Source organism: Chaetodon auriga, chromosome 4, assembly GCF_051107435.1.
Source record: "Chaetodon auriga isolate fChaAug3 chromosome 4, fChaAug3.hap1, whole genome shotgun sequence".
Taxonomy (NCBI): domain Eukaryota; kingdom Metazoa; phylum Chordata; class Actinopteri; order Chaetodontiformes; family Chaetodontidae; genus Chaetodon; species Chaetodon auriga.
The window spans coordinates 23,334,284-23,349,350 of record NC_135077.1 but is presented as its reverse complement, the minus strand read 5'-3'; the positions used below and the strand labels follow the sequence as shown (position 1 = coordinate 23,349,350).

General features: G+C 41.2%; 2 protein-coding genes across 3 annotated transcripts; one reads left to right on the top strand and one right to left on the bottom strand.

Moving 5' to 3' along the window:
• Positions 1 to 5,598: 5,598 nt before the first annotated feature.
• Positions 5,599 to 7,759, bottom strand: LOC143319815 (perforin-1-like). Of its 2 annotated transcripts, XM_076729042.1 has the most exons (3): positions 7,753 to 7,759; positions 7,029 to 7,564; positions 5,599 to 6,825 (listed from the first exon to the last, which is right to left on the bottom strand). In XM_076729042.1, exons 1-3 carry the CDS (start codon positions 7,753 to 7,755, stop codon positions 5,646 to 5,648), a joined length of 1,719 nt encoding a protein of 572 aa, XP_076585157.1. In that variant the 5' UTR covers positions 7,756 to 7,759; the 3' UTR covers positions 5,599 to 5,645. The 2 variants fall into 2 exon arrangements, with proteins under 2 accessions (XP_076585157.1, XP_076585156.1); XM_076729041.1 differs by lacking the exon at positions 7,753 to 7,759 and having other exon boundaries at positions 7,029 to 7,632.
• A 5,512-nt stretch (positions 7,760 to 13,271) lies between these two features.
• LOC143319062 (myeloid-associated differentiation marker-like) lies at positions 13,272 to 14,180 on the top strand. Its single transcript, XM_076727632.1, has one exon. It carries the CDS (start codon positions 13,272 to 13,274, stop codon positions 14,178 to 14,180), a length of 909 nt encoding a protein of 302 aa, XP_076583747.1.
• The last annotated feature ends 887 nt before the right edge of the window (positions 14,181 to 15,067 follow it).

The following is a 15,067-nucleotide window of genomic DNA, read 5'->3' as shown; positions in this document are numbered from 1 at the left end:
GTTTAAGTTTGGGAGCCATGCGTCGATTCACCTGTCAGGCCTAATCATATTTGGCTGACTTAGGTAATCATACAGTTTGTTATGTGTAAATTTTCCTCATGTTGGATTAATCATCAAGTTCAAGCAGAATGAGAAGACACAAAACACAAAATGTCACACGTTTGGTCGTTGCTCATCTGACGTGTTTCACACGTTGTCTCGTGGTCAAGCTCTTTTACTGGAAAGAGGAAGCTTTATTTTCCTGTTGATGTTTTACTTTTCAATTAAAAACCTTAAACCCTTGTACTGCAGCTCTTATAACACACTTTAAGTTTATTTGAGAGGGTCACGCTTGCCATTTTTAATGATATCTAGCTCTTATTCTTGTTGAGTTTGAATGCACTTATTGGAAGTTAACCTTAGACAATGCTGTCTACTAAATAAATGTAATGTAATGAAAAGCAAGATGTGTTTTTGTTCAAGAAACAAACACAGTTTTAGCATTTTTCCTTTCTGTTTCAATTAGGCAGTGCTACAATACCATAGTTGTAGGGTCTGTGAATATGTATATCTATGTAAGACTGTACGTAAGTAGCATCATCGGCCGGCACTGTTTGATCTGCATTGATCTGAAATTGCATTAAAAGCTCTACTGCCAGTTAAAATAATGAGTAAATGCCACCTGAAGTGCTTCACTGGAACCACAGATGAATTTAATGAGTCATTTAAGATCTAGTGCTAGTGATCACCACAACAAAATCCAGCTCAACCAAAAACAAAACATGTAATTTCAGGAAATATTCTTTATCATTTCCCTATTTCAGCGGCCTTGAATAGAAATCCTTTAGGAGTTCCAAAATTACAACTTAGAAATGTGCAGTCGTCACCAGGCAGCGATGATATTTACAATGTACACCTATTACACAAACCATTCATTCATTCATCTTCTATACCGCCTATCCCTTTCGGGGTTGCGGGGGGGCTGGAGCCTATCCCAGCTGTCAACGGGCAAGAGGCGGGGTACACCCTGAACCGGTCACCAGTCGATTGCAGGGCAACATATAGAGACAGACAACCATTCACGCTCACACTCGCACCTAAGGACAATTTTTAGAGCCACCAATCAACCTAATGAGCATGTTTTTGGTCTGTGGAAGGAAGCCGGAGTGCCCAGAGAGAACCCACGCATGCACGGGAAGAAAGGCCCTGCCCGACCCGGGGATCGAACCGGCGACCCTCTTGCTGTGAGGCACGCGCACTACACAAACCAGTACATGCAAATAAACTAAGGATGCGTATTTATCTACATTACAATGAAGATTGGAAGGTGAGTACATTGTATTCTGCAAGTTAAGAGGTGCAGGTGAAGTTTCCTTCCACGGAGTCTGTGTTCATGTGAAGATGTTCACCCTCTGCTGCTGCTCAGTCAGTACTACAGGCATCACTACTCAAATATTCTGGGACTTCTACAAAGCTGCAAATCATATTGTTACCACAGAGGGGCACTACTTTCATATAGAAATGAATAGAAATTCAAGTCATTTTCAGTATTTAATGTTAATTAAATTAATTGGGAAAAATAATCACACAATGAAGTGACAATGTTGCCGTCTGGCAAAGAAGAGAGCAAATTCTAGAAGTTCTCTCGAGCCATTATCAGGAAACTGCTGCCACATTGTAGTTTTAGGTTTGGTGTTTTTTTATTTTTGGTAGAGTACATTTTTATGCAAAGAAATAAATGAAAACATATTTAAATATGACATGATTTAGAGAAACTAGCATGCCCAATTGATTATTTGTATCCCAACTTTTAATAAAATGTTGGCAGATGAATATAAACCCCCAATGCACTCATCACAGCCATGATTCTGTACGAGCAGGTTACTGCTGTTTATCAGCTATTGGCTGTCTTTGAGCAGTGTGTCTTCTCCTTTCTGTCAAAACAGAAGTTTTTGAACTTCAGCTGTGACTCGAGGGAATTGATGTATCCACCGTCTATTTATATCACAGAGAGAAGAGGCAAAGTGATTGGCTGGGATCCTCAGAGGACTCTGTGCTTGTGTAAATATATACAAACGCACACACAAACACACACACACAGGTAACTTCTGTCATATGAAAACATGCATGCACACAAACATACACATGGATTGATCTGACATTGTGCATGCACAGCCATATTTTGTACAGAAGACAAAGGCATTCTCATGCATGTAGACATTCAGACAACAAAAGATTTACAGCTTGCGGATGGCACCAACACAGATACCAAAACAACACCATCCATTCCATCCAAGCAACTCAAACACATTTCCAATGTTGTCAAATGAAAACGAAGACATGCTCTTCACAGTATCAGCTTCTTCTTCTCCCCTGAGGGTAGAGCGGATCCACACCCACAACCAGATCCCCTGCAACACTTCATTCAAATGATCTACAGCACTCAATAAATCAACACATCTTGTCCTAACACAGAGGCTCCGCAGACAGCTTCAAACCTCATGTCAACAACTATTCAGACATCTACCTGAGACCATACTTTATGCCCCCGACAGTGTGGTCAAAGTGGTCAAAAAGAGGCAGGCAGGTGATGCAGAAGCAATGACTGCCAATTCAGAAGAACCTCTACTCATAGCGGTTTGATACCTCAGAAAAAAGGAACTGCATTTCATGAGAATCAAGGGTGGGAGGAAGATGGCATTGTTTGCATACGCTTTCATTGTGGCCATTTGCACCTACTTCCAGTGAGACTGAAAGCACTGCTGCAACCTCAAACAGGAAGACCTGCTTTGACAGTGAGCACTGCAAAATATTTTTTCAAGAAGGTTTGGTATTTGACGTAAAACACATGGAGCAATGATGATGGTTTAACACAATGGGGCTGCTGAAGAAATGCTGAGTCAAAACTTTTCAACTTGTTTTTTGCAAAAACCATGTGATGCTGTGTTGCAGTAGGTGTCTGATTTTAAAGATCCCTTATTGTTGCCTGTGAAGTAGCCAAAGAGAATTCTCCAGTGAGCCCAAGATTGCATGAAGAGTTTTGGTTTGGTCAGAGAGCTGAGTGGCAGACCAGGTTCTTTTTCTCGAGCTGCAGGCTGTGGTAGGCTTCAGTGCTTCTTCACAGGGTCCTTACGCTGTTTAGAAAAAGAGGAGCATCATGTACTCAGAATGACAGATTGCCGTGCAGTGTTTTTGACATCTGATAGCCTCAAAACCCATGGATGTATGGAGCTGATCAGTGCAAGCAACTGGTCTGCTTTAGTGAGAGACTCCTTTATAAAGTCATTTGCAAATGGTTTTCTGTGCTGGGCTACAAGTTGAGCTATCTCATAGCTTTTCCTGGGCATGGTTGGCTCAAAAGAAATGGCTTTACTGTTACCTTCTCGGGCTGTGCAGTGCTGGTGTGTTGACTGTGTGAAACCTACTGAAAAAGTTGACTTGGTTCAGAGAAATGTAAGTTAGCGATCAAAACTGGAATCTATGGGCTCCCTGTTTGTCCAGAAGATGGTGCCATTGACTTGATAATAGTAATTGATTGATTCTCAGGTGCGCAGCAGGTAGTGCGCGTGCCACACAGCAAGAAGGTAGCTGGTTCGATCCCCGGGTTGGACGGGGGCCTTTCTGTGTGAAGTTTGCATGTTGGTGACTCTAAATTGTCCTTAGGTGTGAGTGTGGTTGGTTGTCTGTCTGTATATGTGTGGCCCTGCAATCGCCTCTGGGATAGGCTCCAGCAGCCCACAACCCTGAAAGGGATGGGCGGGTATAGAAGATGAATGAATGAATGATTCTCAGGTAGAGGAAAACAGAACCCAAACTGGAATTAAATATCCATGACAAAGTGTGCATTGTAGAAAAAATGGCTGGGATATCTGTCTCTAACCCAGCCAGTTTCTGTCATAAAGGGAGGAAACCACGAACTCCACATTTGTCTTACTCACATGTGTCCTCTCAGCTGGCTCGCAGTCAGTGCATCTATAAGTCAGCAGGATTTGATTCAGAGATGGAAGAGTATCAATCCCAAGGCTGGGGAGCACCATGCTGGTGATGGTCAAGACATACTCTCAAATTATTGGCTTGCTGCTTGCTAAACCACAGTGTCCCTTGTCCTCTATGATTTAAACACAGTGAAAATATAGCTGGGGGGTTTGTTGTTGTTGTTTTTTAATGCAAGTGAACCCAAAAACAACACAATGTGCGCATGGAATGGATGGAAACATGACTGTGTCATATTTTCATCATTTTTGAGGAAATTACATAGAGAACTAACACGATCAGTTATTTCTCTGATTCATAATCAGTGTTGGTGCTGATGGTGCATCAGTATAAAGTTACACTTAAAACATCTCTGATAGCTTCAAACATGACAATACAAGACATGACATAGAGTGATGAAGCAAAACATGATACAGACAGACATTTTCAAGAATTACTAAAAAAAAAAAAAAAAAATTCTTAAAAATTACTGCAAAGAAATATAATAGTCCATGAAATTATTTACAAATGATTCAACTTTTTTACGTTCTGTGGCCCGATACTGGTCTGATCTGGTCAAGATCCAACTTTTCACATGATTATTTTCATACAACACAAACTTAAATTGCATTTTATAACACATGTTGTTTCCTTTTTTAAGTGCACACATGGATGAGTGTCTGCATGTCTGTCTGCACATATGTGTGCATGCAATTTGTTCCATTTCCAGTTGCTCCATCGTCTCAGCTTCAGACTGTCAAAGTACTTGCACACTTGAAGCATCCTACTTCATCACACAATGACCACACACACACACGCGCGCGCAACCACAGTTAAGTTGTTCCTCCTCCATCCCAGCACGTGAAAGCTTTTGTTGCCTTGTTCACAGTCGGTAGCACAGAGGTTACTGTCTGTACTTGGGACAGCTGTGGCACATAATGAAGCAGATGACTGAAATGCACAAGTTATTTGACATATACAGGTGTTTTTATTAGTTTTGAGATGCTCTAATGTGAATCACAGCTAAATATCCTTGTAGGATGGTGGAGTGGCAAGGCCCACAAACATAATGTACTCTTCATTCTGTCTGTCTTTCTTTTAACTTGGTTTTCTTATTGCACCTACTCCTCACCCAACCTCTTTTATTCAAATGTGCTCCTCTTCCTTTATTTGGGGTTTCTGTTCCTCACATTCAAGCACATTTTATGACTCCTGTGGCATCACATGCATTTCCTTTAGACACAGCAATGTCATTCTGATAATGTTCTGATTAGAAAACAATTTTTCTTTTAGTCCTTCCTAATTGGTGGGAGGAGGAAAATTGAAAATCCCTGTAGTTCATGACCCCAAGAAACAATATTTATCCTGTGTCTTACACAGGATAAATATTTATAAGTATTTCTTCAATAGAAAACAAACATACACCTGTGTTGTCTTTGTTGATGCTTTATTAGCAGATTTTAAAACTAACAAATAAGAAGCAGAAGAAAAGGTATATTATCAAACCCTGTTTCTTACAAACACATATTTAGATTACATTTGTGAAATTGAGACCAAATCTAAATATTTTTGCAAACAAAAGTCAAAGAAAAAAAGATAAGAGTAACAGAACCACAGATGCTATAAACTACATGCAGGATCATCAAGTCAAATCCTTGTTCTCTCATCACCCCATCTCATACCAACAGCTGACCTCAACCTGACTGACCGATGACTGATTTAGCACTCCACTTCCCTGTCTCTCCAGCAAGGACCCCATTTCTGGTGTGGAAGACCATTGCTAGAGAGGGACTCAGGGGGGTTGGAATGTACTCTTGACATTGTGGACCACCAAGACTTGGTGCACACTCTACTATGTAGGAGAAGAAGAAGGTACCATGATTTAACATGCAGCTGTCAGTCACCTTCCCTGTACGCAGATCAAGTGAACACTTGCCAAGCAGATCACTGTTCCAGTAAGTATCCTCATCATAAACACTGAACATGAGTTTGTTTTTCATGTTGATGGTTATGGGTCCAAATTCAAATGTCTCCGGCCATTTGGGATTGTCATTATTACTTATGATGACAGTGCGCTTAACCTGATTACCGTATGTCACCAGAACTGAACCGTCTGTCTGAGTCCACTTATCGCCGTACAGACCCTGTGCATAGAGCCCAAAGACCTTTAATGTTGCAAGACCTTTCCCAGCAGGACAACAGTTTGACTTGATATTCTGATTACTGTCACAAACACAAGCACAAGGATCCCTTTTGTTGGATCTGTGTCCAATCTTACAGCCTTCTGAGCATTTTTTCAACACTGCGTTTTTCTTGATGTACTTCTCCACCTCTTGCTTCAGTCCGGTGGAGGCAGGATGACCTCTTGACAGTATGGTGTGCAGGGGCTTTATGTTGTATCGGATCACATCAGGGGTGTTTTTCAGTGAGTCAAGCCAGCTGTTATACATGGAGGGGTTGGACTGACCTTGAAAGAGGACATCGGCGCCGTTGATATTTCCACCAATGACCTCTGTGCTACGCTCATTAAACATGCTGCTGAAACTTTGGTTAGAGTTTAACTTCTTCTTCTTTGCCTGACAATATTTATTCATGGCCTTAATGCTGGCAGTACTGGCAAAGGTAGCCGAGGCCTCGACTGACAAACAGTCACTGACTTCTGTTGCCGAAAGTCCATTCATGGTTGTCTCGCAGGTCCTGATGGAGGTGATTGCCTTTATTTCACCTCCCAGAGACACTTGTGTGATGTAATGTGTACCATATGTGTCGATCAGACTGCGAAATAATGGTTCGGCCTCACGTGAATATGGAGGAAGGGTGTTCACGGCTGATTCAAACTCATGACTCAGTGGAGGGTTTGTTGCCAGTCTGTAGCTGTGAAGCAAACAAAATACACAGATAAGATACAGCCAATCAGTTGCATTTTACTGACACATCACTGTTTATGTTGTTTTTGTTTAAAGCAAAATTACTGTAATTATCGGCAAGTAGCCAGAGTACTGTAAACATTTTCTGTTAACTGACCAAGTAACTTCAGAGTTCATGACAAAAAGTCAAATATCTGTCCACATACTCACCGGTAGAAGTTACAGTTGACAGAATGCCGAAAGAAGTTGTAGCGGTCTTGCTTTGACTTTTGCATGCCAAAGAGAGAATCTCTGGAGTGGGAGCCTCCAAGGCCAACCCCAACGGTAACAGAAGGATCTACAGGAATATCAAGGCCAACTTTCCAGTCATTGGACACAGATGATGTAGAATCATTGACAAGAGTTTCAGCAGAGTCATAGACTGTACTGGAGACCTTTAAGCTGCAACTGGGGAGATTTCTCCAGTCCACCACAGCAGCTGGGACCTTCTGCTTCTCTCCATTCATGTAGCTGTTTCTGTATAGCCTGCAAGTGCCATTACCAAGTTTCCATGTTTCGGTGTCGATGACATAGGCACCTTTGCGCTCCATTGTGACAATGTCGAAGCCTTCTCCACCCAGATTGTAACCAGGGACAAAGTGAGCCTTTTCACACTCCTGTGGTGTACCAATGAAGCTGACACTGGATGGCAGACACAGAGGACTCCATGCCCAGGACAGGAGCATCAGATACCACAGCCTTGCCATCTGCATGAAAGGGTTAAACAACGAGAGAGGAGAAATGGCATGGGCAGAATCAGTTAAACAATGGAAACTTTGAATGTAACATCTCAATATAAACTGGATGGCACTAAACGAATGAACAGGAAGAATTTGATGTGAAAGATTACTCAGCTCAAAGTATTAGTTTCAGATAGATAACTCAGGGGTCTTACCATGACTGTTGACAGCAAGATCTGTTCAGGAGCCTGCTGTCCAACCTATGTTATAGTACTGATGTGGAGGCGGAGTCTTGGCTGCCTTTGTGATTGTCATGCATTTTATATTTAACCATCCGCATTCAAGCAAATGTGTTATACCTGCTGTAAGAATGTGTGGCACTTCTACTTCCTGCACACCCTATTAAGATGAGAGATAACACAGAACTTAAATGACCAGAAGGGGAAACTGGCATTTTATGGAAGCTTAATGTGCTACAGCATGTGAATAAAAAAGCAAAATAAGAATAATTGAGTAGATAGCTAGAGAAGGAAAGACTTCAAACTTAGAATGATCACATTTCAATTGTGTAAAAATATGTAAAATATATGTGAATATGTACAACGCTTCACATTGGTCTGATTAAGATACAATCAGATAAGACAAGATTATCCTTTCTTGATCCAACATTGGGAAATTCAGGTGTTAGAGCAGCACAAGGACAGATAAAATATAGATAAATAGAGAAACCTCAAGAAAATAAATGATTAAAAGTGCCAAAAATAAGAATCAAACATAATAAATGCTATACAAGAGCATCCATCCATCCATCAATTACTGTGGGAGGGAGTGGGAGTGTCCAAAGGAAATCCATGTAGACACAGAGAGTACATGCAAACTCCACATACAACGGCCGTAAGTCAGCCTTGTCCTTTAAGTTTGGGAGCAAAGGCTACGCTTCAGCCATGCGTCGCTTCACCTGTCAGGCCTAATCATATTTGGCTGATTTAGGTCATCATACTGAGTTGTAATGGCTCTTTCTCATTCATCCATCCCTTCAGCCAATCCTCACTGATTCAGGTCAATCCTCCTCTCATCCTCCCTCACTCACTCACTTGTGTGCATACCTCTCCAATGTCTCCATTGATACCATAGATCTGGATAGCACCATACTTGTCTGGCACATATGGCGAACCTAATGACTTCTCTCAACAACTAAATGCTTCCTACTGAAAACTTTAATCACTGTGATGTGATTTTTGCTAGCAGCTGGACCTTCCAGATCTCTTTTCACCTCGATTACACACAGGTGATCTCTGTTAAAATGATTTGGTGACTTCTAAAAACAACTGTCTGCATGAGGCACTATTTCTGTGTTTCATTATACTAGTGTTGTTTTAGATTTGTACTGGATTTTGGATTTGGATTTTGTTTTCACTTTGGCTGTCCTTTATTGTTTATCTTAACAAAATCTAATTTGACCCACTGTGATTCAATGCAAAGCAGCAAAACTTGAAGTGCAAGGCACTCAAACATGCAGTAAAAGTAGTGATTCTGAATAAAGAACAGTACAGTCATCTGCAGAAATGCAAGACTTCCTGTGTCACACAGTTGAACTGTGCTCTGTGTTAGGGCTGCTGGTTTGCAGATGCATCCCACTTTTAAGAACTATAAAACAGTCTCTAAATGTATATATTGTAATACAAAGAATAATGCATCCAACAGTAAACCAGAATCAGCACAAAAAGCAGCAAGTGCTGCCTGTAAAGTGAAAATCTGCGTCAGCTGTGACGTTTGAGCAGAATAAGACGACCAAGATCACATTCTTTCTCTTATTGTCTGTATGGTTCTCCACATAGCAATAGTGTTGCCCTGTTCCCCTACCGCAGAAACTGTTGTCACACATTTGGTGTTACTGTATTTTTGTTTGACTGTGTATTTCTCACTGTGACTCTCGGTCGAACTCGTTTACCTTAATGAGGAAGCTTTATTTTGTCATAGATTTACTCCACAATATTAAAGGACGTTATTGTTATTATTATGGCTTAAATGTCATATTAAGAATTTAACTTCATGCATTTTATAAACAAACCAGTTGTGCCAACATGTGCCTCCTTTTGATTTGTGTTATTGTTATATGGAACTTTAGCTTGAACCAAGAAGAAAAGTTGTCAATATATTGAATAGGCCATGTATGTATGTAAATAAGTTTTCACATTATTGTAAAGAGCTATATCATTGTCTTTGCAGGTTAAGCCATTTAACTGCAAACTGTATATTTGCTGGTAGAAAATCGTGTTGCACCTTCAAGATACAGTGCATGTAATGTGTGACACCAGTGTGATACTGTTGGGTGAATGTGTCTGCAATCATATGTCTTGCATTTTATGTTTAGACCTTTTTTTTCTTTTGCATCACTTTGATGAGATTTGTTTTCTGTTGATCCTAATTATATCCATTGTGACTGGGTGTCAACTGGTGATTTGTCCGTACGTACTGTGAGCATGAATGGTTGTTTGTATGAATGTGTCAGCCCTGTGATGCACTGGCGACCTGTCCAGGCTGTACCCTGCCTCTCGTCCACTGTCAGCTGGGATCTGCTTCAGCCCAATGCAACGCATAAGTGGTAATAAATGATGGATGGATGGTGACTGAGTGTAAAACAATTAAACATCCAAAATGAGGGGGTGAATGTTTTGCACTGTAAACACACCTGGTTGAACAAATGCCACACTGAATTATAGTCCTTATAGCATTTTGAGTAAAAATCACAATTGTGAATTTGGAACAGTGACAGTCATCTCAAGAGATGCATACAAGACTACCAGTGTCGTATGAGGGAATTGTGCTGCAAGCTGATGGAAGCATCCCACCTTAAAATACAGCAAGACAATTATAAAAGTATATATTTTACAATGAGTGAAATGATCACAAAATCTTGTTTTGGAAAGTTTCTTATGTGTAAATTTGCCTCATGTTGGATTAATCATCGAGTTCAAGCAGAATGAGAAGACACAAAACACAAAATGTCACACGTTTGGTCGTTGCTCATCTGACGTGTTTCACACGTTGTCTCACGTGGTCAATCTCTTTTACTGGAAAGAGGAAGCTTTATTTTCCTGTTGATGTTTTACGTCTCAATTAAAAACCTTAAACCCTTGTACTGCAGTTCTTAACCTTAGATGATGCTGTCTACTAAATAAATGTAATGTAATGAAAAGCAAGATGTGTTTTTGTTCAAGAAACAAACACAGTTTTAGCATTTTTCCTTTCTGTTTCAATTAGGCAGTGCTACAATACCATAGTTGTAGGGTCTGTGAATATGTATATCTATGTAAGACTGTACGTAAGTAGCATCATCGGCCGGCACTGTTTGATCAACAACACATTTAATTTCAGGAAATATTCTTTATCATTTCCCTATTTCAACGGCCTTGAATAGAAATCCTTTAGGAGTTCCAAAATTACAACTTAGAAATGTGCAGTCGTCAACAGGCAGCGATGATATTTAAAATGTACACCTATTACACAAACCAGTACATGCAAATAAACTAAGGATGTGTATTTATCTACATTACAATGAAGATTGGAAGGTGAGTACATTGTATTCTGCAAGTTAAGAGGTGCAGGTGAAGTTTCCTTCCACGGAGTCTGTGTTCATGTGAAGATGTTCACCCTCTGCTGCTGCTCAGTCAGTACTACAGGCATCACTACTCAAATATTCTGGGACTTCTACAAAGCTGCAAATCATATTGTTACCACAGAGGGGCACTACTTTCATATAGAAATGAATAGAAATTCAAGTCATTTTCAGTATTTAATGTTAATTAAATTAATTGGGAAAAATAATCACACAATGAAGTGACAATGTTGCCGTCTGGCAAAGAAGAGAGCAAATTCTAAAAGTTCTCTCGAGCCATTATCAGGAAACTGCTGCCACAGTGTAGTTTTAAGTTTGGTGTTTTTTTATTTTTGGTAGAGTACATTTTTATGCAAAGAAATAAATGAAAACATATTTAAATATGACATGATTTAGAGAAACTAGCATGCCCAATTGATTATTTGTATCCCAACTTTTAGTAAGGTGGCGCAGCATGTAGTGCGCGTGCCTCACAGCAAGAAGGTCACCGGTTCGATCCCCGGGTCGGGCAGGGCCTTTCTTCCCGTGCATGCGTGGGTTCTCTCCGGGCACTCCAGCTTCCTCCCACAGACCAAAAACATGCTCATTAGGTTAATTGGTGACTCTAAATTGTCCTTAGGTGTGAGTGTGAGCGTGAATGGTTGTCTGTCTCTATATGTTGCCCTGCAATCGACTGTCGACCGGTTCAGGGTGTACCTCGCCTCTTGCCCGTTGACAACTGGGATAGGCTCCAGCCCCCGCAACCCCAAAAGGGACAGGCCGTATAGAAGATGAATGAAAGAACTTTTAGTAAAATGTTGGCAAATGAATATAAACCCCCAATGCACTCATCACAGCCATGATTCTGTACGAGCAGGTTACTGCTGTTTATCAGCTATTGGCTGTCTTTGAGCAGTGTGTCTTCTCCTTTCTGTCAAAACAGAAGTTTTTGAACTTCAGCTGTGACTCGAGGGAATTGATGTATCCACCGTCTATTTATATCACAGAGAGAAGAGGCAAAGTGATTGGCTGGGATCCTCAGAGGACTCTGTGCTTGTGTAAATATATACAAACACACACACAAACACACACACACACAGGTAACTTCTGTCATATGAAAACATGCATGCACACAAACATACACATGGATTGATCTGACATTTTGCATGCACAACCATATTTTGTACAGAAGACAAAGGCATTCTCATGCCTCTCATGCCTCATGTAGACATTCAGACAATAAAAGATTTACAGCTTGCGGATGGCACCCACACAGACCAAAACAACACCATCCATTCCATCCAAGCAACTCAAACACATTTCCAATGTTGTCAAATGAAAACGAAGACATGCTCTTCACAATATCAGCTTCTTCTTCTCCCCTGAGGGTAGAGCGGATCCACACCCACAACCAGATCCCCTGCAACACTTCATTCAAATGATCTACAGCACTCAATAAATCAACACATCTTGTCCTAACACAGAGGCTCCGCAGACAGCTTCAAACCTCATGTCAACAACTATTCAGACATCTACCTGAGACCATACTTTATGCCCCCGACAGTGCGGTCAAAGTGGTCAAAAAGAGGCAGGCAGGTGATGTAGAAGTAATGACTGTCGATTCAAAAGAACCTGTATTCACAGTGGTTTGATACCTCAGAAAAAAGGAACAACATTTCATGAGAATCAAGGGTGGGAGGAAGATAGCATTGTTTGCATACGCTTTTATTGTGGCCATTTGCACCTACCTCCAGTGAGACTGAAAGCACTGCTGCAACCTCAAAAAGGAAGTAGGCGAGGCCTATTTTGTCAGCAACGGTGCTGCAAAATATATTCCAAGAGATACTATTTTGAAGTTTTACTCTTCACGTAAACAGGATGAAGCACTGGTGAACAGAAGCGAGAGAAGGCATGTGTTTCTGATGAAATCTGACGGTTCGAGCGATGGTTTGTTTGAGGTGATCTTTTGCAGGACTGTGCTGGACTATTCCTCAGAACTCAACATTAGCAGGTGGTTGGAAAAACTTTTAAATCACAGGATTTAAAAAAAAATCTTGAGGAACTGAAGCAATTTGATGCACCTGTGGATATCTTGTCTGGTTGGATACTGGATCACTCATATTCCGCATTGTAACAATGCCTGTGATTGTACTCGAGGCCAGAGACTTCACCAGTCCCCTTTTTTTGGTGCGGACATGGGAAGTATTATCTGGCTGTACCACCTTCAGCCTTGTGGCCTCGCTGGGACCTTCTGAGTTAAACAAAAACCTATCGAACCCCGAACACCTCAACATGTTCAAGAACTTCTGTATGTTCACCTGGTGCTTCTTCTTCACCCTTACGCTCCTGATCCACATCCTCAGCGTCATCCAGTTTCACAGCCTCATCCCAATATCCTGGAAGAACCTCACCATGACCGTCGCAGTCTTAGGGGCGCTGATGTGTTTCAGCGCCTCTGTGGTTTTCCCTTGGATCGTCATGGATCATCAGAGGCCGTCGCCACACTCTGTTGGGGCTGCCGTAGCTTCCTGTCTCACCTTCCTGGCCTACACATCAGAGTCCTACGTACTTTGCACCCAAGCCCATGAGCAAAGAGGCTACATGGGCAGCATGCCTGGCCTCCTGAAAATACTCCAACTCTGGGGAGGCTGTCAGATGATACCCCTGGTGGTGGAGGCAGTCTGTGGGCTGCCTCATGGAGTACACAGTTGGCAGCTGTGGGTCTCCGGCATGTCATACGGCATCTGTGTCCTCCTGTCTCTAGTGACACTAGTGGTAATATTAGGGGACTTTGCTGGGCGATGTCTTCTGCCTTTTGACAGATTTTTGGCTGGCTTCAGTCTGATTGGGGTGTTGCTCTACATGGTGGCCACAGTGATTTGTTTTACCAAGATACTGCAGCTGAGAGACCTCAGACAAACTATACCGGACAAAAGTCCAGAACTGGTCATCATAGAAACTGTGGTAGCCAGCATTACACTGTTAGCTTATACAGTGGATCTTGCCTTCTCCATCAAACTGTTGTGTGACAGGAGTCACACATGAAATAATATTTGAAATATATTGCATGTGAAGTTGATCATGTATAGTCCTGAAAGGTTTAAGAGAAGAACATGTCTATGGCAAGCGTGTGAAAGTCAAACTGAATGGACGTTTACTGCTGTTAACTACTGCTGTGTAATCAAACTATCTCTACATAGACCTATGAATTGCTACTTATAAGACCTATACAAGGTGCTCACATATTAAATTTAAAGCTTGATCATCATGATCGCACTGTGCTGTTCTGGTGATTTCTACAAATGGGACGGATTTGACGAACATGTGAGACAGCAATGTGGTATTTATGGTGCGGTTTATTATGACACACATGATGTACAACCAAAAAACCTGGTTTATGTAAGAGGTGCACCGACTCATAAACACACAGAGTCCTTTACGGACATACTAAGGTGGTTTATGGGTGTAGTGGTAACTGAATAGCAGTAAGTACAGATAAGGTTTAAAATATGAACTGTTGAGTGACATAAAATAGAACACAGGGCGTACAAAAATGAAGACTGCTGTAAAAGGTGCAGACTAATGATTAAAGTGTTTCTGTCTTGTCACTGAAAAGTCCTGAACATTTCAAGTTTTCTTTCACGTAAAAAACTTTAAAACCTACCGTTGATTTTACACTGGCCCCAGTTTAATGGGAACAGCAATTCACTAACACTAGGTGGCAACACTCTAATAGCATGTACACCTCTTGAAATGGCAGAACTGGACTTCAATCGTTTTCTTACAGCAGAAATGCATTGGTCTCAACTATGTCTTATTATGGAGGGTTTTATTTAGATAAATCGCATAAGCCTTTAACACAAATAGTTCATTCAGAGGAAATAGTTGTGGGGGGTTTTCACGAGCAAGCTAAGTTAAGCATTATATTGATC